The sequence below is a fragment of the Periplaneta americana genome, chromosome 9, assembly GCF_040183065.1.
Source record: "Periplaneta americana isolate PAMFEO1 chromosome 9, P.americana_PAMFEO1_priV1, whole genome shotgun sequence".
Taxonomy (NCBI): Eukaryota; Metazoa; Arthropoda; class Insecta; order Blattodea; family Blattidae; genus Periplaneta; species Periplaneta americana.
Genome location: NC_091125.1, coordinates 15,039,425 through 15,062,143, shown reverse-complemented (window position 1 = coordinate 15,062,143; position 22,719 = coordinate 15,039,425). Strand labels below are relative to the sequence as shown.

The 22,719-nt window shown below is 36.1% G+C and overlaps 1 protein-coding gene across 6 annotated transcripts in view; it reads left to right on the top strand.

Moving 5' to 3' along the window:
* wb (wing blister) overlaps positions 1–22,719 on the top strand; it is a 1,096,738-nt gene that overhangs the window by 259,702 nt on the left and 814,317 nt on the right. For 3 of the 6 annotated variants that reach the window (XR_011333780.1, XM_069834429.1, XM_069834435.1), the window contains exons 4-5: positions 9,268–9,528; positions 16,923–17,159. Coding sequence is in view for 5 of the 6 variants with exons in the window: in XM_069834429.1 (XP_069690530.1) it covers positions 9,268–9,528; positions 16,923–17,159 (498 nt within the window). In the remaining variant the exon portion in view is untranslated. Of the gene's footprint in view, positions 1–8,415; positions 8,854–9,267; positions 9,529–16,922; positions 17,160–22,719 lie in introns of those variants that run through there. The other 3 variants (XM_069834431.1, XM_069834432.1, XM_069834430.1) reach the window with 3 other exon arrangements.

The following is a 22,719-nucleotide window of genomic DNA, read 5'->3' as shown; positions in this document are numbered from 1 at the left end:
CTTCGCTTAACTGAAATCAAATTTTGTTTTTATGTAATGTATTAGTTATTTGAATGAAACATATATCGCTGTAGAAGCATTTGAAAACTTTGTGATGTAGATAGACCTGTTTTGCAGTAAAATTTGTTCATGAGGCCAGGATCGCTCGTGCCGGGTCTGCTTCTGGATTTTCGTTTGTCTTCGCGGGCTTTTGACGTTGCGCTTTAAACGTTGTAACTGAGGCACAATTCGTCTGGCCTGGTCAGGTTTCACTCCTCTCAACCATGGGCCGTCCTCAAGGGTAGAGTGGGGTGGGAATAGGGTGACTTGTCTTCCCAAATAGGCCATAAATAACAAACATTCCAGCTCTTTGGCAGGCAGAGACCCACACTATTCTCTCATCTTATGTCTTAGTTTATGACTTAAGCGAGGATGTTGTACTATTGTACTTCGTGTAGTGAATCCGGGCCAATGTTGTTATGTATTTCGGGAAAATATAAACAGAAACAAATGCCAGAAATAATGTTGGTGTAGTTAATTCATTGTTAGAGTGTCCTTTTTCGAGAAGAAATAATACTGAAAGAAAGGAAGTTTTAAATAAAGAGAGAGCCGACCGAGATACCTATGACATCGCTGACAATTTTTCTGACAGAAAATCTTAAAACGCGAGTTTCTATTGCATCCTGGTATGGGAAATATAAATGGTTAAGTGGTAATGTGGTGCAAAATAAACTTCTCTGTTGAAAAGAAAGAAAAGGAAATTTCAACACATAATATGGGCTGCTTCATCACACTGAAACAATCACTGAAACTCGCAGCATAACAGCTTATTTGGTGAGTGAAATTATTATTTTTCATTACTAGTAATAATAATAGACTAATAATAATACATTAATAATGATATTAATAATATAACAACAATAATAATTAATATCATAAATAAACATTTTCTATCGGAGGCACTTAAACTAGTTGCATCTAGTCTCACCGAGGATTTGGATCACTGGCCGCTACTGCCAGGAGCTCTACTGACATGAGCCTGTCGCATTTAAGCACACTTAAATGCCATCGACCTGGCCCGCGGGATCGAACCCGCAACCTTGGGCATGGAAGACCAGCGCTATACCAACTCGCCAACCAGGTCGACTGTATCAGAAGATTTAAAACTTACGGGCGGGGTTAACAATGGCAGTCAAATCGAAGTCTTAAAGGAAATAATAATTACGAAAAAAGTGAATTGATTGAAATGTTGGCCAGTTATCTTTCGTACCGATTGAAGAAGAATGCAAATAAACTCTTCTATAGTGAAGAAAAAAACTGTGAAAGTAAGAAATCCGACTGAGTACAGTGTGTTTCACGGAGAAATATCCGTCCTTCTGTTGACTGGCTTCGTGTGGTTTACAAATTTGATAAGTGTTTTGAGGAGTAGCATGGGATTACATTAAACAAATTCAAAAACCTAGCAAAAACATTTGCTATAATATACTGAACGAAAAGATCTCTAGTATGCCTATAGATCCATTCGTTATTGAATGATACTCCAGAACTCGATCATCACGAAAGCTCCCACCTGACACCGACAAGGGCAGAAAAGTAAATCACCTACAACTACCCGTAAAACAGCGAAGAAAATTAAGAAAATCGTCAACTATGTAATGTGAGCACAATGACATAATATTCTTTAGTCATTCTGTATTATTTTCATATCCTCGTTGTAAAGAAATGTGTTTTAACAAAGTCTAAAGAGCCCACAATAATTGAAAAATGGTATTTTTTATGAGCCCATAAATATCTTCGGTGCATTGCTTTCCACAGTACGAGGAATGTTAAAGACCTAGTCTTGACGGCAGATGACGTCACGAGCAGAGCTGAGGGGTCTGATGGCCCATACCTTCCATTCTATTTTCTTTGGTTAATTCTGTGTCTGTCATTTTGCCACAGAATCCAACATTCACTTCAAGATCTGGTTTAGAAATAATGTTGTGGTGTCCAATTTGAATTTCCTTCCTAATATATTTTCCAAAATTTCTCTTTAACATGTCATTTAATGTTATATTTTACTAAATTTACCTGAACATCTTTTTGGTTTTCAAATTGAGATATCGTATATGACTTCCCAAGTATACAATGATTTTTTATCTTCTGAAATTTTTATGTTGTAGTTTCTATACAGATTAATGTAAAAGCTCTTGTCATATTCACTCATGTATTAAATTTCTCAAATTTTCACGGTACAAATAATGATATCGTAGTTCCAAAAATGTGCCACCCTCGAAGACTTGTCTCCCTGGGTCATAGCTCATTTTGGCGCGTGTTTAAATACGGCCCTGACAGTTCGCCCTCTTCTCTACTTTAGCACGTCATGTTTTGAATCACCGTAAACAAAAAGTTCACCGCACCAGCCATCGTACCGTAGAGTACGTTTACTAAATTGTTTGGCACCGCCATGTTTATGGTTGTGGGAATTGCTTGCTATTATTCGGTTGAGAAGCTTTTGTCATCCGGTCTGCTCTCAAAAGAATTGAAAGTTGGAATTTATAAAACAGTTATAGGCTATTACCGGTTGTGAAACTTGGACTCTCACTTTGAGAGAGGAACAGAGGTTAAGGGTGTTTGAGAATAAGATGCTTAAGAAAATATTTGGAACTAAGAGGGATGATGTTACAGAAGAACGGAGAAAGTTACAGAACGCAGAACTGCACGCATTGTATTCTTCACCTGACATAACTAGGAGCATGTGGCAAGTATGGGCGAATCCAGAAATGCATTTGGAGGGAAAATGACATTTGGGGAGGCAGAGACTAGACAGGAGGATAATATTAAAATAAATTTGAGGGAGATGGGATATGATGGTAGTAGGGACTGAATTAATCTTGCTCAGGATAGTGACCAATGGCGGGCTTATGTAAGGGCGGCAATGAACCTTCAGGTTATCCAAGGCCGTAATTAAGTATGTCTATGGTCGTGCTGCGACCGCACTCACCGCCGTCATACAAATACCATCACCTTTCTTTGATGTGATAGTGGCAGTCAACGCAATGCCTTTTAGGAGACCACGTTCTTTTATTTCTATGGCAACTTTTAGAGATGTAGATCACCGTCATATTACGGCCGCTAAATTACGGTATCGCTCCTCGAGGAAGCCTAAGCTGTAACATATGTGTTATACAAATTATTTTTTGAAATTGACACCAAGCCCTTGAGAACTGCCTCACTATACGATGAAAGAGTAATGGAACGGAGAAAAATTCTCTCCGGCACCGGGATTTGAACCCGGGTTTTCAGCTCTACAGTACGTGCTAATGCTTTATCCACTAAGCCACACCGGATACCCATCCCGGTGTCGGACAGAATCGTCTCAGTGGATAAAGCATCAGCACGTAGAGCTGAAAACCCGGGTTCAAATTCCGGTGCCGGAGAGAATTTTTCTCCGTTCCATTACTCTTTCATCGTATGATGACGCAGAATATCTGCATGGAAATATCAAATGTACTTCGGTACATTAAAATAATATATATGCCATCACTATAGTCGTGAAGAATGCTTGAATAGTGTTTTTAGTACCAATCATCAGTCCCATTATTTTGGTGCCCGAAAGATGGTACTTTTGTTTATAGTAAGGAATAGTTGGTGCATATACAGGGTTTCCCCTCCCCCAAGTCGACCTCGTAAAACATAGTACAGGCACTTCTGAAGGCTGCTAGTAGTAAAAGGTATCAAACCCAGTGAATTGAATTGAATTTCTGCCACCTTTCAAGATCTGTTGCACTAATCCTTAAGCTAGGCGCGTACCCAAATTTACACCGACTGATTACATTAAGGTTCGCTTCATACCCAGGTTTCGAATAGGCAGCCTCACTCCTTCCTAGATCAGCCCCCTCCGTGCGTTGCCAGCCGACGTTCAGGAAATTCTACGAAATGATGATTGAATGATGTAGATGCCTAATATGGGGAAAGGGGAGAACCCCGAGAAAAACCCCAACTTCGACCCTATCCACCACAAGTGTCAATATGGATTTTTCAATGAAAAACCAGGCCAGATCGGGACTCGAGATCGCCTGGATGGCAGGTTGAAGCTCTGATCACCCAGTCACCGCAGGGCTCGCTTAATAGACCTACCTAGATACCCGGAATTCAGAAACTGAATTTAGACAATTCCATAAGTTTAAATATTGCTTCATATTGATTTAATGCCAGTATGCTGAACTGTTGTTCGTTATGTTTCGTAAGTGTTTGTAACAGTTTGAATTCATTACTTTAGTAGGCCTACACATATATTATGTCACCATGTCTTATTTTTGCATCTTATACACAAGTCAAACAATGTTTTCATTTGTCTCCCTGCTCATAACGCGTCGCAACAATGATGCTTACAAGAAGCAAGGTGTCGCCTCTCGCCTGGAGTCCAGCGGCGGATTATTATATCAGCACACTGCAGATAAAGACCATGTTTTATACACTTGGCTCAGAGTTATGTCTCTCTCCAATCCACTCGATAGTCTAAACATATTTACAGAATTATATTAGAGAACGAATGTTTGAAACCTTACCACGAAAGGATGCACATCCTCCTCCTCACACATAAGTTAACAAATTAAAATGTTCATATAGGCCTATTTTTTCTCTAATTAGATCACTATGGAATCATACATTCAGGATCCGTGAACAGTCTTTCTCAGAATCGCCTGCATGCAATAATATTTGGGGGGGGGGGAACTTTTGGTAGGCTACATCTAGGATAGATCACATGACTGATAACCAGGGAACGGATTTATATGGACTAAAAATATATGAAATATGTAAATATATATGTAGTTATTTTTACCAAAATATGGAATTAAATATGGATTTTTACCAAAATATGGAATTAAATATGGACTTAAAATTATAAAAAAATGACTATGTACGTTAAATATTGGTACATTTTAATCAAACTAAACAAAAAATATAATGGACGTACCTTATCTTCCAATGTAGTTTCAACAAAACACAATTTTTATTGTCTGTTACCATAACAATAGGTTACAAACATTTCTTTCAAGTGCTGAAAAGTGAATCTTCTTCTATTGTCTCTGAGGATAGATTTATACTGACTAAAAGAGCATTCGACGTCACAAGAAGTAACTGGTACATAATTCAATTTCACAATGTCTGCTGGGGATAAGTCCAAGTTAATCTTCACTGTTGATTCACCACTCATCACAGCAACAACCTTTTGTAGTTCTTCATATCCAGGGTTTTTTGAAAGTACAGTGTCCACCTTAGCTCTTACTGCATCTGCAACTTTACCTCTACCACGATTCAGTTGTTCCACAGTACTATTTATAATTTCAAAACTTTCAGATAGTGAAAGGTGCCTATTTTGGAGACTTTTGAGCGTTTTTATGATGCATGAAAATGTATGCTGAATGTGAGCTAAGTCATTCTTCACACTTATGTCACAGGTAACTGTTTTCGCAGTATCAATTGAGACTGCATCTTCAGAGTCCAATGCAAGGAGAACATTGTTAATAGAGTCTATATGTTCGGCATAATATTCAACTGCTTCTAGCCATGTACCCCATCTAGTTAAAATTGGCTTTGGTGGCAATGGAATTTCAGGGTACATTTCTTTCAACACGTTAACTCTACTGGGAGCTTTGAGAAATACTTTTTTCACTGATGAAATCAACAAATCTACTTTAGGGAAATTGTCTCTGACCACTTCTGCCACACGATGAAATGCATGCGCCACACAAGTAAAATGAGTCAATTTAGGATATACAACAGATAATGCTTGTCCAGCTTTGACCATATAAGGGGCAGCATCGCTAATAAAGAATAACACATTATCGTACATAATACCCTTTGGCCACAGGATACCCATAGCTTCGTTGAACAGTTTAACTATAGTTTTGTTATTGCACTTTTCTAGAACATCACAATGTAAAAGAATTCGTTCAGAATATTGTTCACTTAACAAACCGATAACTACATTACCAACAAGTCTACCTTCTTTGTCGGGAGTCTCATCAATGGAAACCCAAATTGAACTATCTTTAATTTCATCTCTTATCTTCTGTATTGTCTCATCGTAGATGGATGGAGCATACGTCTTCCTAAGTGTTGACTCATCCGGGATTGTATGTTGAGTATATTTTTCAAGGAATTCCCTGAAGACCTTATTCTTTAGTTTGTAGAGAGGAATATCAGCAGAGATGAGAGAACGGCACAGGTCGATGTTAAACTCAGATCTTACATTCGATGTTGTTGGTTGTGTTAAAAACAATTGTCTCTGCTTGGAATTTAGTTGTTTGTTGGCCTGATGTTTACTAGTTGTAATGTGTTGTTGCACCAGGAACTTTTGTGTAGATGATACTGCACACTGACACAAATTACAAAATAATATTTTATTGTCAGTTGATAAACCATCTTCTTTAAATTCTGAAATGTAACTTGTTAGTTTTGATTTTAAATTGACTGAATGACGTACTTTTGGCTTATTTACCGTCTTTATAGTATGATTTACAAAACTGAACCTATGTGTACTCTGACTGGCATTTAACTGTTGAGCTGCACAACTGAAGTCTGTTAAAAATTTTAAATTAAATTAATACAGTTTTGTAACTTACTTTCCCATTGTTGATAGGACTGCTAATTTTCAAATAACTCTGATGTTAAAGGGATTACTGAACATGTGTTTAAATCTCTATTGTTGAAATGTATTTTTAAAAGTTAATGGAATTTTGTTTTGTTTTATTGTTAAACCTAATATAATATGGACTGTTTTATATGAAATATGGAAAATATATGGAAATTAACGAAAATATGTACTAAACTCTAAAATATGGAAAAATATGGAAAATAAAAGTAGGATTTTTCAACCCTACACATTGTGAAACATAAAGATAATGCAAAATATAAATTATATTAGCTTTATAAGTAAATATGTATTTACATATAAATCCTTTCCCTGCTGATAACCAAAAAAGTGAGTGACTAAAAGCATAATGAACTTGTTAGCAGAAACAGAGATGTTATGAAACGTTTGATGGATGTTGTTTGTTTTTGGGAAAGCATTCTTCTTAACTTTGAATGAACTGGCAACCGTTTTTTTTTTTTTCAAAATCAACTACTGTAAGAGAAATCATGCGCTGTATGAGGAAGTCAGGAAGAGATTGCCCAAAGTGTCGGTCACACGCAGGAACTTCAATTCACGATTAGTAGGAACAGTTTCGGAATATCGCGACCAGCTAATCTCATTATTTGAGGAAATGACTGATCCTGATGAAAAGTGGGATCACGAGGAGTTGATTTCTGCCCTTGAATTTTTAGTCTAATTGAAAGATTTTAAGTTCTATTTTATGTTGACAGTATTTGGAAGTATTTTCTCTCTTACTGATGTTTGGTTCTCTAGATCGCAAACAAAGTCTCGTCATATTGGTTATTGTTTAGTCAAAGAGGTCAAAATAAAACTTGAAGCAAGGTGTGAGAACTTTGAAGAAATATGGGCCGTCATAGAACTAAGAGGGAATGTAAATGAACCAAACAGAAAAAGAGCAAGATTAAATAAAGTACTTGATATTAAGACGTCCTAAAAATATCTGTTTTGTTAAATTGTTGATACAATTTTATTTAGCAACAGCTCAATAACACGTTCGATAATCTCGGTTCCCTACGCTTCTTGGAACTCATTAACCCCATTAATCCAGATCAGAGTAAAAGGATGTTTCTCTAGATCGGATTTGATTTCCTTAAAGACAGTTACTCCAACAAGTTTGACTTTTTTGTTCTTCGATCCAAATTAATTGTTATATATTATATTTCCGAAAACCTGCGTAAAAGAAAAATGTTAATGAATTATTAGTTTTCATCAAATCAAACCATCTGAATGCAGCATCACTAGACGTAGTGAAACTTTATGAACTTATTCTATCACTTCCTGCTACAAGTTTCTCCTTAGAGAGAAGTTTCACTGTTTTAATTATTATTATTATTATTATTATTATTATTATTATTATTATTATTATTATTATTATTATTCATTAAGGATTAGGTACATTCGATTTTGTGCTACAAAAATTGCATTTATTAATGACTGTACCCTTATTTGTAATATTTTAATTTCTCGTTGCTTACTGCTTACTCTGTATAAAATACCACCATACGCCACTGCAAGGATGCCTATTGTGATATAGTACTTTATCCGAACCGAACTATAGTAATGAATGACATATTATCAGTACCGTACCTCCATCAATAGGCTATAGTGTGAGGTGATAGTCTACAACACATTCTGATTTAATTTGTTTTGATACTTCTTCAGACCTGAGATGTGATCGAGTTTTACAAAGGTTTCCTAGAGAACGCTTTCCAAATGTGCGTAAGTTGGCAGCAAAAGTACTGTGTTTGTTTGTTTCCACTTATGTATGTGAACAGCTCATTCCCTTGTCCGTTTCGGTGAAGTGCGGATGGGGAACAATACTACATTAGATTAAAGCAATACTACATTAGATTTTTTCAATTTATTATACTTTTATCAATACTGTTAGGAATTTTTAAGTACTTAAATATGTTCAATAGTATCAAGCACTACGATATTAAACTAGGAACTTTTTTATATTGAATTTATGACACAGTAGCCTTTTAAGTAGGCAGAAGTGTCGTTAACCCGGAAGTGAAGTGAAGTGAACAGCTGTTTTCGTTGATAAAGAAGAGCAGGCGAAAAAAATTGTCTTGAAGATGGGCACTTAAAATCAGTGGTTCGAGTTGTTTGTAGTAATAATTTTTATTTAAAAATATCAACAGACTGGTTAATAGGAAATTAGCACATCTAAAAGAAAGCTTTTCTTATTTTTTGTTCGTATTTCTTTACAATTGCGTTACCAAAGAAAGGTAGGATATATTTACATACCTGTACTTGGCTTCTAGTCTAGTCATAAGTAGCTACCCTACACAAATGAAAATTGGCTGTCAATATCGCACCGGAATAAGGGTGGAAATTTGCTGTAAAAGTAGTAGCAAGCAGAGAGGTAGAATCGCATGCCTTGGTGGATACATAGATAGGAAGCGAGTTTTCGTAACATAGAGTATCAGTGACCGGTTAGGTTGAGTTAGTTCAGGTTCTTGGTATGCCTTACAGTTTGGTTAGTAAGTAGGTATGGATAGATATCCGCCTTCCTTTGACAACGTAACTTTAAAGAATTACCAGTTAAACTTTTTGTTGTTTAGCTGTAAGGTTTGTACAAGATTCATTCATAATCCTTTAAAGTGTTTTAATATTATTTTGAAATATCCATTGTGTTACAGATTCACACTTCTTTAGTGGTGGGACGTCCTGGTGCCAATGAGTCGAGTGCTACCTTACGGGAGTTCACACTGGCACGCTATGTGCGTCTGCGTTTGCAGAAGATCCGCACACTGAATGCAGAGTTCATGTCTCTGTTACCAGGGATAGACGATGCCTCAGTTACCAGACGTCTATTTTATTCCATTAAGGACATCAGCATAGGGGGTCAGTGTGTGTGTTCTGGACATGCTAGCAAGTGTCCTCAGAATGGCAAGTCTGGAGTGAGTTCAACTATTTTGCATAACTACTTACTTCGTTATTAGTCATTTACCTTGCAACGTTGATATTATTGTGGTGTACCGAAGTACATATGATATTTCTGTGCAGGAATTCTGCATTACCATGTGATGAAAGATGAGTGGAGTGGAAAAAAATTCTCTCTGGCACTGCGACTCGAACCCGGGTTTTCATTTCTATGTACTGATGCTTTATCCACTAAGCCATACCGGATTCCAGTTCTGACGATAGATTGAATCCTCTCAGTTTAAGTTCCACCTCTTAGTTTCCCTGAGTGGAACGCCTGTTCCGCCAAAACTACGCAACAGAATTCATATCAAAGCAGCCAGGAATACCTTCATTTCGGAAAAATCGTATTACAAATACCAAATTTCCTGAAGGTGTTCTGCGGAAGATTGGAAATACTGAATACCACTTCTAGGCTATATGAATCATTGTCTTGCACGTCAGCAGTTATAGTAGCAGTGGAGGAAATGGATGACTTATATCTCTAAAAGTTACGATACATCTTTGCTATTGTTAATCTTACCAATTTATATAGATGTATGCTTTTCTTTTTACTCGTAAATTGAATTTAGCGACTTTTTAGTGATATTTGCTATCTTATTTGGCGACTTTGAGGTGACAATTGTTGGCAAAACTGCATTTAAATACACGTAGGTATAAGCCCTGGTATGATCAGGGATATAAATTATAATAAGTTGGGATGAACCAATTACAAAGCCTTTTGAGAGGAGGAGTTATTTCAATCCAGGCCAACCAATTATGAAGAAGGTGCTGTAATTCCTAGACTTGTCGGCTGCTCTTATTCACTCAGCACCTGAGACACATGTCATTTTCTGTCATTATACATTTTTCGCATGTTAATACAACAATCATAGAAACAATGAACATGTTAAAAAACAAGAAGAAAGGAGTGCTGAGTGACTGACTTCTGCCGAATTTGGAATAGAAAATTGCCGAATTTCTAACCAATTTTTTCTGGAGATGCATTTTAAAACTTAAGGATTCTATTGGTAATTGTTTCAACTAAATTAAATGTGTAGAAATGTGGGAAATTACATGTGAAATGACACATCCGGCGTAATGCGAGTGCAAACGTGCTTTCTAGTCAATGAAACCATTGTAGTCATATGAAACACACAATGCAAAGTAGTGTGAAAAACGCAGAACTGTTATTAATTCAATAGCCATTGAGTAACACTAAACTAGAACACATAATACTAGAATAAACACACAAATATCACAACGTAACTTTCTTTCGAAGCCCGCCATTATGGTAGACACCGACGCACTTTAACTGCAACATAAAAAACAAAAAATTCTACCTGTTCAAGACTGCCACACTCAATCGCTTTTACCTTCATCTTGACGAGGATAATAAAAGCCTAAACTAACCTAATCTATCCTGTCACTAAAATTCTAAACTAACCTAACCTGTCACAGATTCGCCTATACAAGGCATAATAAAAGCCTAAGCTAACCTGTCACAGTTTCGTATATGCAAAGCATAATGAAAACCTAAACTAACCTAACCTGTCACTAAAATCCTAAACTTACCTAACCTAACCTGTCACAGATTTGCCTATACAAGGCATAACAAAACCCTAAAGTACTGTAACCTAACCTGTCACAGATAAGTATGTAAGACATAATAAAAGTCTAGCATGAAACGTTCATAATGTCTTGTAAGTTATTTGGTACGACATGTAAGACGGCTGAAGATGTACATATATCCGCAATTGAGTAGTACAAGCCGCGTTCAAAGCAATCACAGTTGCCTGCACGGCAATGAAGGCTTTCTGCACATACTTTGTAACATCTTGTGTTTTTACCAAGGCAATTTTTCGACACAGTGCAAAGACTGCTTGACACATTAACAAGGCACACAGTCCGCTAGTCACTACCAGTCACCAACCTCGTGTTAAATTCCAGCGACTGTGTCATATCTCACTACATAGATTAGTTATAATTTTAAGAAGTCAATTGTATAATACATGTTACTCGTAGTGTGAATATTTTTAGTAGTTTATATTATGTCAATGTTTCAGTGTGCAGTACCTGCATGTATATGTGTAAGAATTTCCATGAAAACCAGATATGGTAAGATGTTCATTTAGTGTTTACTGCTTAACAGAGGACTCGATGATGCCATTCATGGCAAAAACGTTCGTCCTTATCCCTCACCAGGGTTCTATTATGAGTTTCTGTAATTAGGTCATGTGTTGACTTATTTATTTATTAAAGACAAATAATTAGACGGAACCATATACAAATATATTTTGTTTTATTGTACCTGTTTATTGGACCACTATGCCAATGAATCTGTTGATAATGCAAGAAAAGGCAATATGGCGGATGTCAGTGGGAAATGATCTAAAGTTTCTCATCATTATTATTATTATTATTATTATTATTATTATTATTAAATAGCATTGGATTAATTCACTATAGACCAGGCCTGAGCGTTATTAACTGGATTGAATCACTGCAGACTACCCTTTAACTCTCCACTCCATCTTCCCCAGCAGAGCAGTTATGTTTCGGACAGGTACAAATACACAGAAAGGAAGCATTGCTGAGTGACAGATTGTAAAAGGCAGGCATTATAGCTTTCGGCTTTCGCTGGTCACCTAAATCCACTACTGATGCACACTGCTTGACTGTGTGTTTGTTTCTAAAGCAGAGTAAGTGAAAAGGACATGGGCAGTGGTATCTCCTTTCCCTTTCCTTTCCCCTTTATGCACAGGGCTGCTATAGACTATAACCCACAATGGAAGAAATGCATTTACTTACCTTTTAGACAAAATATTTAAGCCTAACCATAATAATTAATAATACCATTCTACAGAACACAAAACAATTTACAATTCAGAAGTGTAATGGATTGTACATATTACATAATCAATTACAATTACTTTACAAAACAAAGAATAATTTACAATTAAATACCTTCAATACATTTACCTACTTTTCAGGAGCGTTCACGTAAATTCAACTGTGATAAAATTAATAATAGTGTCGTAACTATAATGGGAAAATGAATTTTTAATGAACAACAAATAATTTACAGTTCAGGAATGTAGAAGTACTGCAGACTTTCATTTATATTTCGCGCGCAATTATTGACTGCTAACCACAATTTATTAATAATACAATTTTACAGTTCTACACAACACAAAAAAATTATTTTCAATGTTGTGAGAGATATTCATTTACATGTAAGTCACAAACAACTGGTTTTTAGTAATGTCATTCTGAAAAAAAAAAAAAAAAACTGATAACAATGAATATTCAAGTGACAAATTTTTTTTTTTTTTTTTTTTTTTGGCAACTTTACATTCTTCATCACTTTTCCTTTTTCCAACTTGTGTTTCTTCAAGTTGTTCTTGTTTGCTTTTATTTTACTTGGTTATTTAATGACTCTGTATCAACTACTACCTTACTTAGCATGAAATTGGTGATAGTGAGATGGTATTGGGGAGATGAGGCTGAAGATTCGCTATAGATTACCTAACATTTGCCTTACGGTCAGGAAAACCTCGGAAAAAACCCAACCAGATAAGCAGTACAAGCAGGAATCGAACCCACGCCCGAGTGCAACTCAGGAACAGCAGACAAACGTGCTTTTGCCTGAGATACACTGGTGGCTTTGCTTTTCATTTTTAAATATTTGAGTCTGATATATATGTTCCTTGTAAAATAAAAACTTGCACATCTTCAGTTGGAATGTGCGAATATTTTTGTACAGCAATTTTTACTAACTTATTTACATTTTTTCCTTTTCTTAAGGAACTGATGAATATTTTATTCAATAGCTTAGCATCCAAAGTCCAGTTATCTGAAGGTTCTGTCAAACAACCAAAAGATGCAATGTGAAATTGACTTCAGAAAACAATACAATACGAATTCTCCAATCTTTTTGACAGGCATATGTATGTGTATGTATTTATTCACACTGCAAATGGGTATATACCCGGTGGCAGTGTTAACTAATTACACTCAATAACGACAATTAATAATAAACACAACTAATAAAAAACAATAATTAATAATAATAATAATAATAATAATAATAATAATAATAATAATAATAATAAAATAATAATAATAATAAGGAGCATCCTAAATTATAATGAAGCATGGTCACTTAAAATAACATTTAAAGTAAACCTAATTTGCATCTTAACCCTAAGCTCGAACTAAGACCCACGAGTCTGACAGGTTCATATCTGCACAAGTACCTTTCAGCACTACACTTATTTCGCTGTCAACTCACTCACTGCACTGATTCTACCTGATTTCACTAACACTTCTAACCATTTTACTGTTCGAATACTTTGCACAGCCACTTCACTGACACCAACACACTTCACTTACACAATAGACTTCACTAACACTACACACTTCACTGACACAACACACTTCCACAATGTAGTATTCCAGTTCTGGATGGATACTGAATAGTTGCTGGTAACCCATCCTGCCAGGTAGTTTAATTCATCCTCTTCAGAATCACGCTGCTAGAATGTTCTGTTGGTTTTAGGTGTAGGAGATCCCATATCAGAAGACCAAGACAGAATAATTAACTCAAATATGCAATGCATAACTCATTCATATGATTACATTGCAATTCAAATGCACTGAATTCCATAATTCTTCGGAAGTAAATTCAAGGGTTCTGCTTGTAAATTCCTATCATAATCTTCATCAGTATAATGTTCGGAGAACACGTGACAACTTCATGGATTCCACTTTCCATTTCTGCGAAACTTTTGAGTCTATTCTGGCATATAATGTTATCTTTCGGAAAACTAAGAAAATGATTTATTTCCCTTCATTTTTAGCCTTTTCTCTGCTGTTATTGCAGACAGCTATGGCACAATGTGTACCTGTCATTGCTAGACTCACTTGCGCAATATTAGGATATTAGTTTAGGCTGAGAAAAGATAACATTTGAAATCAGCAGCATACACATACATACTCCTGTCAGGGAAACCAAGTCTATAAATGACATCACATTACCCCACTCACCCACACTTTTTCCTCGTCCTAATGTATAGCTGACTGACAAAGGAAGGGTTTCGGCTCGAACAGAAATTTTTGGTTAAAAATTTGTAGACGCTTGCTTCACAATGGTGATGAAGACTGTAAAAGCATTCATTTGTGTAACTCTCCGTTTGGTTGGTATTGGTCAATACACTTCTTTTAAAAATGTAGCATACATAAGGATTCTCTACAAAATGCATGAAACAGCATGGAGCAGAGCAATAAGCACAACACACAGAAGCAACACCTGAACAATCTTCTGAACCACACTCCAGTGCTGAAAAATCAAATGTCACCTGAATTACATTTTTGAAGTCTGAGACTTGTTCATAATTCACGTAACCAGCTGACTGCCAGGAATACTGAAGCATAGGGTGGTACACTGGAGCAGACAACTGGTTATGAATAACAGAGTGCATTTTCATTATAAACACTCGATTTCCCAAGTTAAGTTCTGGATTCTCAGCAAGAGTCCTTACGTAATCTGTTATCCTCCAAGCATATATTTTGTATTGTCTAAGGAAATAGATATTCAGAGGCTGAATATATTTAGTTTTTTAGCTGGAATGATCATACATTCCATGTCCTAGCCTTGGAATGATTAATTTATTAATGTTGCGTCCTTGTGCGCATTCGATGACTCACACAACAATGTACACTTTTGATTAGCTGCAATATTTTCAGACAGAACGTTGGAGAAAAATGTTCTTAAATGGGCTTTAGACATTTTATCACTCGCACTAGTTTCTAGACTAAACAAGGCTAGGCTTACGGGTAAGGTGTCCTATCCCCTAAACTTGTGCAGTGCTCTCCCCACCCTTCAACTTGTACAGTGCTCTAACAGACAAACCACACATTACACAAACGAATGCTTTTGGGAGCTTTACAGAAATGTAAAGATGGGCCTGTAAACGAATTTTGGATACGAAATTCCTGTTCGAGCCGAAACTCTTCCCTTATGAGATAACTTCCTTATTCTACAAGCCTTGGGAGTCAATGCATCTATGAGTATGGTGAAAGAGACAGGATATAACATCTTTGACAAGAGTTTTAGGTTGCACAGTGAAACTAGAGCTGAGGTAGTTTCTGTGATTTTGGAAGTGAAAATCGTTGACTTTATAAGTGATTTTTTTGTGAAAATGCAGTTGATCCAGCATAACAAAAGCCTAAACTAACCAAACCTAACCTGTCACAGATTCGTATTTATGGAAGGTGAATAAGCGGAATATGAAGGGAAGTACCTCAGCACTACTTTAGGTGGTTTCGCAGAACCAAAATATTTAACAATGAGGAAATATTAGGTATGTGATTTTACATGTTCTGACATTTCATTATTATTTACAGTAACAAAATCTTAATCTAACTGCTTGCACTATTTCAGTTCAGAAAAGTCGGAAATGTACCGTAAGTGAAAATAATATTTAAAAATAAATCCAGTCTGAACAGCATTATATCAGTACGAGTATCACTTCCATAAAAATCGTCATTGAATCAGATACCCGTTGTAAGTAGAAGAATATCCCGATTGTATTCTGCATTTTCACAAGCATACTTTTATCAAATCACCATTTGGATCTGAAGTGGTGCTGAAAAAGGATTAACTTACCTACTATCTTAGTGACCTGCTACAATCTCTGATTCCGATCTTAAAAGATACCATAATAAATAGTAAGTTACTAATGTATTTCAAGAGCCTTATATCGAGGTTTTCGTATTTCGAAAACTTTGAACAGGTTGAAATTAACTTGTATGCAATTTTGGGTCATTCGCATATCTGTTACCACACGGTAGTTTTGTTTTTTAATTCTTTCTCAATCAGAAGTACCGGTACCGGTAATTAATTTTTACCATGTACGATATTTAAAAATATATAACTCACTCATAGTATTATGATCTAAAAACGTTCTGGATATAGGTACAATCATCTCGAGAAGTCATTTTTATTGAGTTTAATTAATGGTATAATTAGTAATATAAACTAGCAAGGCATCTTTTTATCCAGAAATAAGAATTTTAATAGACTGTATTCTGTAATTATGCAACATACACGTGTTTCAACCCTGGTGGTTAAATACATTGTGGTTCAGGCCTAGGTTATAAAACAAAATTATTTAAACGAAGTATTAATATTAAGATTTCTTGTATCCTACATGCACTTACAGTTAGTAGAAGTAACATAACAGCATTATAATATTGTAAGTAAATGACGAAGAAAGTTGCGAAGAAATCTAAATATTAATTATGGGAAGATAGTTTTCCTAATGATGATATTTTGAAAGTCTATATATCTGTAGTGTAAATAAATTGAGAAATATTGTTTTGTGTACAGAGACCTCGCTGTGAATGCCAGCACAATACATGTGGACTAAACTGTGATCGCTGTTGTCCACTCTACAATCAGCTTCCATGGCGACCAGGTACTCCCTCTGATGGTGCCCAGTGTGAACCGTGTCAGTGTTACGGCCACGCTACCAGTTGTGTTTATGATGCTGTGGTAGCAGATGCCCATTTGAGTCGAAATGTTTATGGAGAATATCACGGAGGAGGGGTCTGCGTAAATTGCACAGTAAGTAGTATTTGCTACAGAAGATCCTTTTGGACTCTGTGCTATGAAGTACTTAAATTCCCTACCATTTTATTGACAACTCATATTTTCATCTGACTTTCTACGAATATCAGAAACTCCACTGCACAGTAAATGAGTTAGCTATGTGTAGAGATGTATCCAGTTAAACTTCCGTATTTTTTAATCTCAGACAATGCTGAGCACAAAGGTTCGATAAAAGCTTAATTAAATGTTTATTTTTCTTTTAATTTTTGCAGTGAATATTGTCATATAATTCCTATTTCTCTATACAACGTGACTTCCGGAATTAATAATGTAAACAGATTTTCACTCTCTTTTATAAAAGATCAGATCGTTAATGGCAACAATGAAGTCTCAGGACAAGAAATAACTTACAAATTAAAACAATGAAAGAAAAATGTAAGGCAGAATGCCAGATGAAATGGCATAAACAACTTCCTTACAAATGGCTTTAGAGAACCCGGAGGTTCATTGTCACTCTCATTCGTCATCTGTATCATAAGCAAGAAAATCAAAACATGAATTGTAAATTAAAAGATTAATCCAGTTCCTACCATCATATCCCACCTATCCCAAATCCATTTTATATCTCGGCCTCTCCAAAGGTATATTTTCCTCCAGCCTCCCAATCAACACACTACCGGTATATGCATTTCTGGATTCGCCCATAAGTGCTACTTCTATTTTTTGTGATATGCCATTCCCATCTAATCTAACCTCCTGTGCTTCCTCAAAGTCTATTCTATATCTAGCTAGTTCTTTTGCTACTAATGTTACCCCTCCTGTTCTATAAAGGCTTGTAGCATAAACAACATAACTTGAAAATTTGTTTGGCAAATTAATTATATTATGCTAGAGAACAAAATTAGCTGATGTCTAGGGAAATCAACGTACCAATTGGAAAAAAAAAAATTGTTGTTAGATCTAGTTAAAAGTATATTTTAACACTTATAATCTGCGTAAAAAACCAATGCCATATGTAACAAATACTAACCGCCAGGTCTATATTTGTGCATGGGTCACATATGCCTTAGCCTTACTTACTTACAAATGGCTTTTAAGGAACCCGAAGGTTCATTTCCGCCCTCACATAAGCCCGGCAGCGGTCCCTATCCTGTGCAAGATTAATCCAGTCTCTATCATCATACCCCACCTCCCTCAAATCCATTTTAATATTATCCTCCCATCTACGTCTCGGCCTCCCTAAAGATCTTTTTCCCTCCGGTCTCCCAATTAACACTCTAAATGCATTTCTGGATTCGCCCATATGTGCTACATGCCCTGCCCATCTCAAACGTCTGGATTTAATGTTCTTAATTATGTCAGGTGAAGAATACAATGCACGCAGTTCTGTGTTGTGTAACTTTCTCCATTCTCCTGTAACTTCATCCCGCTCAGCCCCAAATATTTTCCTAAGCACCTTATTTTCAAACACCCTTAACCTATGTTCCTCTCTCAGAGTGAGAGTCCAAGTTTCACAACCATACAGAAGAACCGGTAATATAACTGTTTTATAAATTCTAACTTTCAGATTTTTGGACAGCAGACTGGATGATAAGAGCTTCGCAACCGAATAATAACATGCATATTTGTTACTGTTGCTCCAAGATATTTGAATTTTTCCACCTCTTCGAAGGATAAATCTCCAATTTTTATATTTCCATTTCATACAATATTCTGGTCACGAGACATTAGCCTAGAGTGGCAAATTTGTAGGGGTGGCAAAATTTTGAGAAAAGAAGAAAATCGAGCTGAAAATAAATTCTCACATGCACAAAAAAAAAAAAGTAGCAATGATAGTGGTTAGTCACTCTTACTTCAATTTGTTTCACTTACGGTATTTTCCTACTTCTTAGATGCCTTCTTTAGATACTATCATATGCTAAATAATTGTTGTTAAATGCCATTTTTTTTTTTACAATTTGACAGTTAAATGTCTAAGATGTGCATACATTAGTTGGCGGTGAGAGGGAGTGCAAAATTTTTTGGGTCTATGGACGTAACCTTTTAATTTGTATTTGACAAGATCTATAATACTATTTCAGTGTCTAAAGACTGTTAACACAGTAAAGATATCATAAAGTTGTTCAGTGATTATAAGTGTTAAAAGAGTGTATCAAATAATGAATAATTTTCCCCATAGTTGACGCTATCTTGTACTGCCGTCTGTCGATATCACAATTCACGAAGCCGCAAAAGTTGGCAGCAAACTAATTTACTTTACATTGTTGAAGTCTGTTGCATGGCGCCTGTTATTGGTTAATCAGTGGATTTTAAAATATTCCTTCCCTCCCTTTTGCACTCAAACTGTGCACCATTATAAGAGATAAGGGGGACGAATCCCAGGAAAGTGTGTGTTTCATATGCTAGGAGCTGACAACAAGGTGAAAGTTTTCTTGGAAAACCATAAAACTTATTAAGGGTTTCGCATTGTGTTTCAACTTTCAATAGAGGTAGAATAGATCACTGTCCTCATATCTCCATCTCTTTCTGAAGTGTTTGTGCAAAGATTTTCCCTATGCTACCTGCTTTGCAGTGAGAAAATAACAATACTATTGTGCTTTTAAGTAAGTAATTTTCGAGGGAAGAATATTGTCGGAATTTTTAGTGTCAGTTTGTATTAACAAAATAATAATTAATATCAACTACAACCGATTAATTTTAATTTATTTGATTATTTGACTAAATATTTTTGATCGATTAATGTTACAACACAAATTGATCGATTAATCGACTAGATTATTCAATTAAATCCCGTGTGTGTGTGTGTGTGTGTGTGTGCGTGCGTGCGTGTGTGTGTTTTTTTAAATAAATATAACTAAATAAGAGAAAGGTATAGGTCTTGCAAGCACGGATTACCGAAGGAAGGAATGCGAATCAAACACTGCGATAAGAAAGAGCAGGCGAGAGGAAAGATAACTTGAATGATATTCAAGAGTACAGTCGGAAGAGAAATGACATCAATAGAATCAGTCTTGCATTGTGATAGTTACATTATGACTTTAGTTTGTTCCATTGCATGTGAATGCGTGTCTTGTATCGCACGGTATTATTATTTCATTCACAAACATATGTTGCGCGTTTAAGTAGCTTCGAATTTTTCTCTTGCTACATTCTTTATTTCCACAACGATGTCCTCATTTGTTCATCTTCTTGGAAGAGACAGTACTTCCATCGGCTCTCACCTCTCCCCCCTCAGCGTGCCTACATACACACGTCAAAACAGGCAGGAATGCCACCATTGGTTTTCGGTAATCGTTTCTTGCGCAAGCAATAAAGGGTGTGGAAAAGGACATGGAATAGTGGCATAAACCATATGCCACACTACAACCTGCCCAATCACCTACCACAGGTGTACTAAGAAAATGGTTTGTAATTTGTAACATACTTCACTTCATATACTCCGTTGGTTTTTTTTTTTTATGCTGGAAAGATATTGCTTTTAAATTTCCTTTTATGATTTCTTAAATAATTTCCACTTGTTAGTACCGTAACGTGATTTTCGAAATACATTTATTAGGCCAGTTTTGTTTGATTAATCTTCTAATTTATTTTAAAAACAATAATCAATTTACATAGTGACCATATAAACAAATATAACAATGTTTAATCTGAGATTAATCAATAGGGCTCGGATTTTTCGGTGCTAAAAATCGACAAAAGATTTTTTTTTTCTCTCTCTCGCTGTTATTTATACTCACTTTAACTTATTTTGGTCATATCGCGTGAAATCTTTTGGGTGAAATCCAAAGGCCTATGTACTATTGTCGAGACTGGTTCTATTGTTGTGAACTAGGTGGCGACTGTAGGCCTATATGTATTACTGATTTGTTATGAATATGATTTTGGTGGTGTTGTGGCCCAAATTTCTGGCATTTGCCTTACGATTGAGGGAAAACCCTGAAAAACCTTAACCAGGAAATTCAATCCGACCGTGAATCGAACCCAGGCCTTCTGCGTAACAGACCAGCATGCTGACCCCTACACCACAGAAGTGGTCATTTATTTTTTGTGTTAAAAATTGGGAAGATATGTGATAAAAAAAATATTAGTTATGTTTCAATTATTTTATGTGAATATAAACAATATGCAGTACTCACCAGTATAAATTATGCTGTCTCGCCAACTGCTGAAGAATTATAGTACACAATGAGATTCATCCTCAAGTTGTCCGTCACAAATGGCTGACAATGATCACGGAACACTGGTTTGTATTGGGAGAAATAGCACCCTGGCCATTGGGAAACAACATGCACTCCCTGGAGACATGTTTATGACTGGAAAAAAAAACAGAGGCAGCTGATAGCTGATGTTTATGAAATTATAATTGCTTCCTGAATCAGCATTATGATAACTTACAAGGCACTTCTAAATGACACATCAGTGTACAATTTTTTAATGGTGATAGCTCTTATCGATTGTGGTAAGAGAGCAGACTGCAGTTCCACAGGTCCACAGATAGGCAATTCCGAGGAACAGTTGCTAGCTGTCACGTCTAAGCAAATGCACTGAACATTCGGATGCTGATTAATCTGAAATGGGGCTTTCATCGAAAATTATTTGATGAAAACGTAATTTTTAAGTGAATATTTGAAAATATATATTTACATAAAAAATTCAAAATATAGGCCAGGTGACTTTGTCCAAAACTTAAGACACAATTACGAGTTTCTATTACTGTGCAAATAAAATATTTATTTACCTAAGAATCCTAGCCCTACTAATCATGACCTACTGGTACTTACAAGGGAAGTACCACAACCTGCATGCCGAAACTTGCCTCGAAACTTTGGTGACATAACCGATGTGCTACGAGAAGACCACGTGCAAAATATTAGCTGCCTATTTTAACTGCAAGGCCCCGAAATAAACCCCGGAATTATGCATATAAGCAATAGGGAAGTGGATACTAGTTGCTACAGGTTGGAATGGACAGCCCTTCCTGTGTGGAAGCCAGTGGAGCGGTGGCAACCAACAGCGAATAGAAGCACATGAGTCAAGGTCAGTAATACAAACGGACGGCTGCAGGGTTAATGTTGAATGAATCCAGTATGATGTTGAGGGTTGTGTAAGAAAGGAGTACTGTTGCAATTCGTTCCATGGAGCAAGACGTAAATTCGATTAATGTACTTGAGTTCGCCACGAGTTATTTCTGTAAGAATATTGTTTCGTCTTCGGGAAACATAAACGCGAAAGAAAAGGAAATGATCCAGTTCATTATTGCACTGATTGAAAATAGTTGTAGAGGAGTGGACCGGTATGAGGAGACAACTCTCGATGTATGTGAAGGAAGTGATTATGATTCAAGTGATAGTAATACCAGTCGCAAGATGCTTGTTCCTACCACAGGTAACATTGCAGGCCCGAGTTCGATATTCAAGTCAGACAGTGAATCCCCAGAAGTCAGTGATATGAACAGTCAGCCCCCTGCAAATCGTCCAGTTCAAGCTATGTCGCAAGCCCTGTAAAAAAAAAAAAAAAAAAAAAAAAAAAAATGTAAATGTAGGTGTCAGTGTTGTGCCTCTTTGTTGTGGCCGAT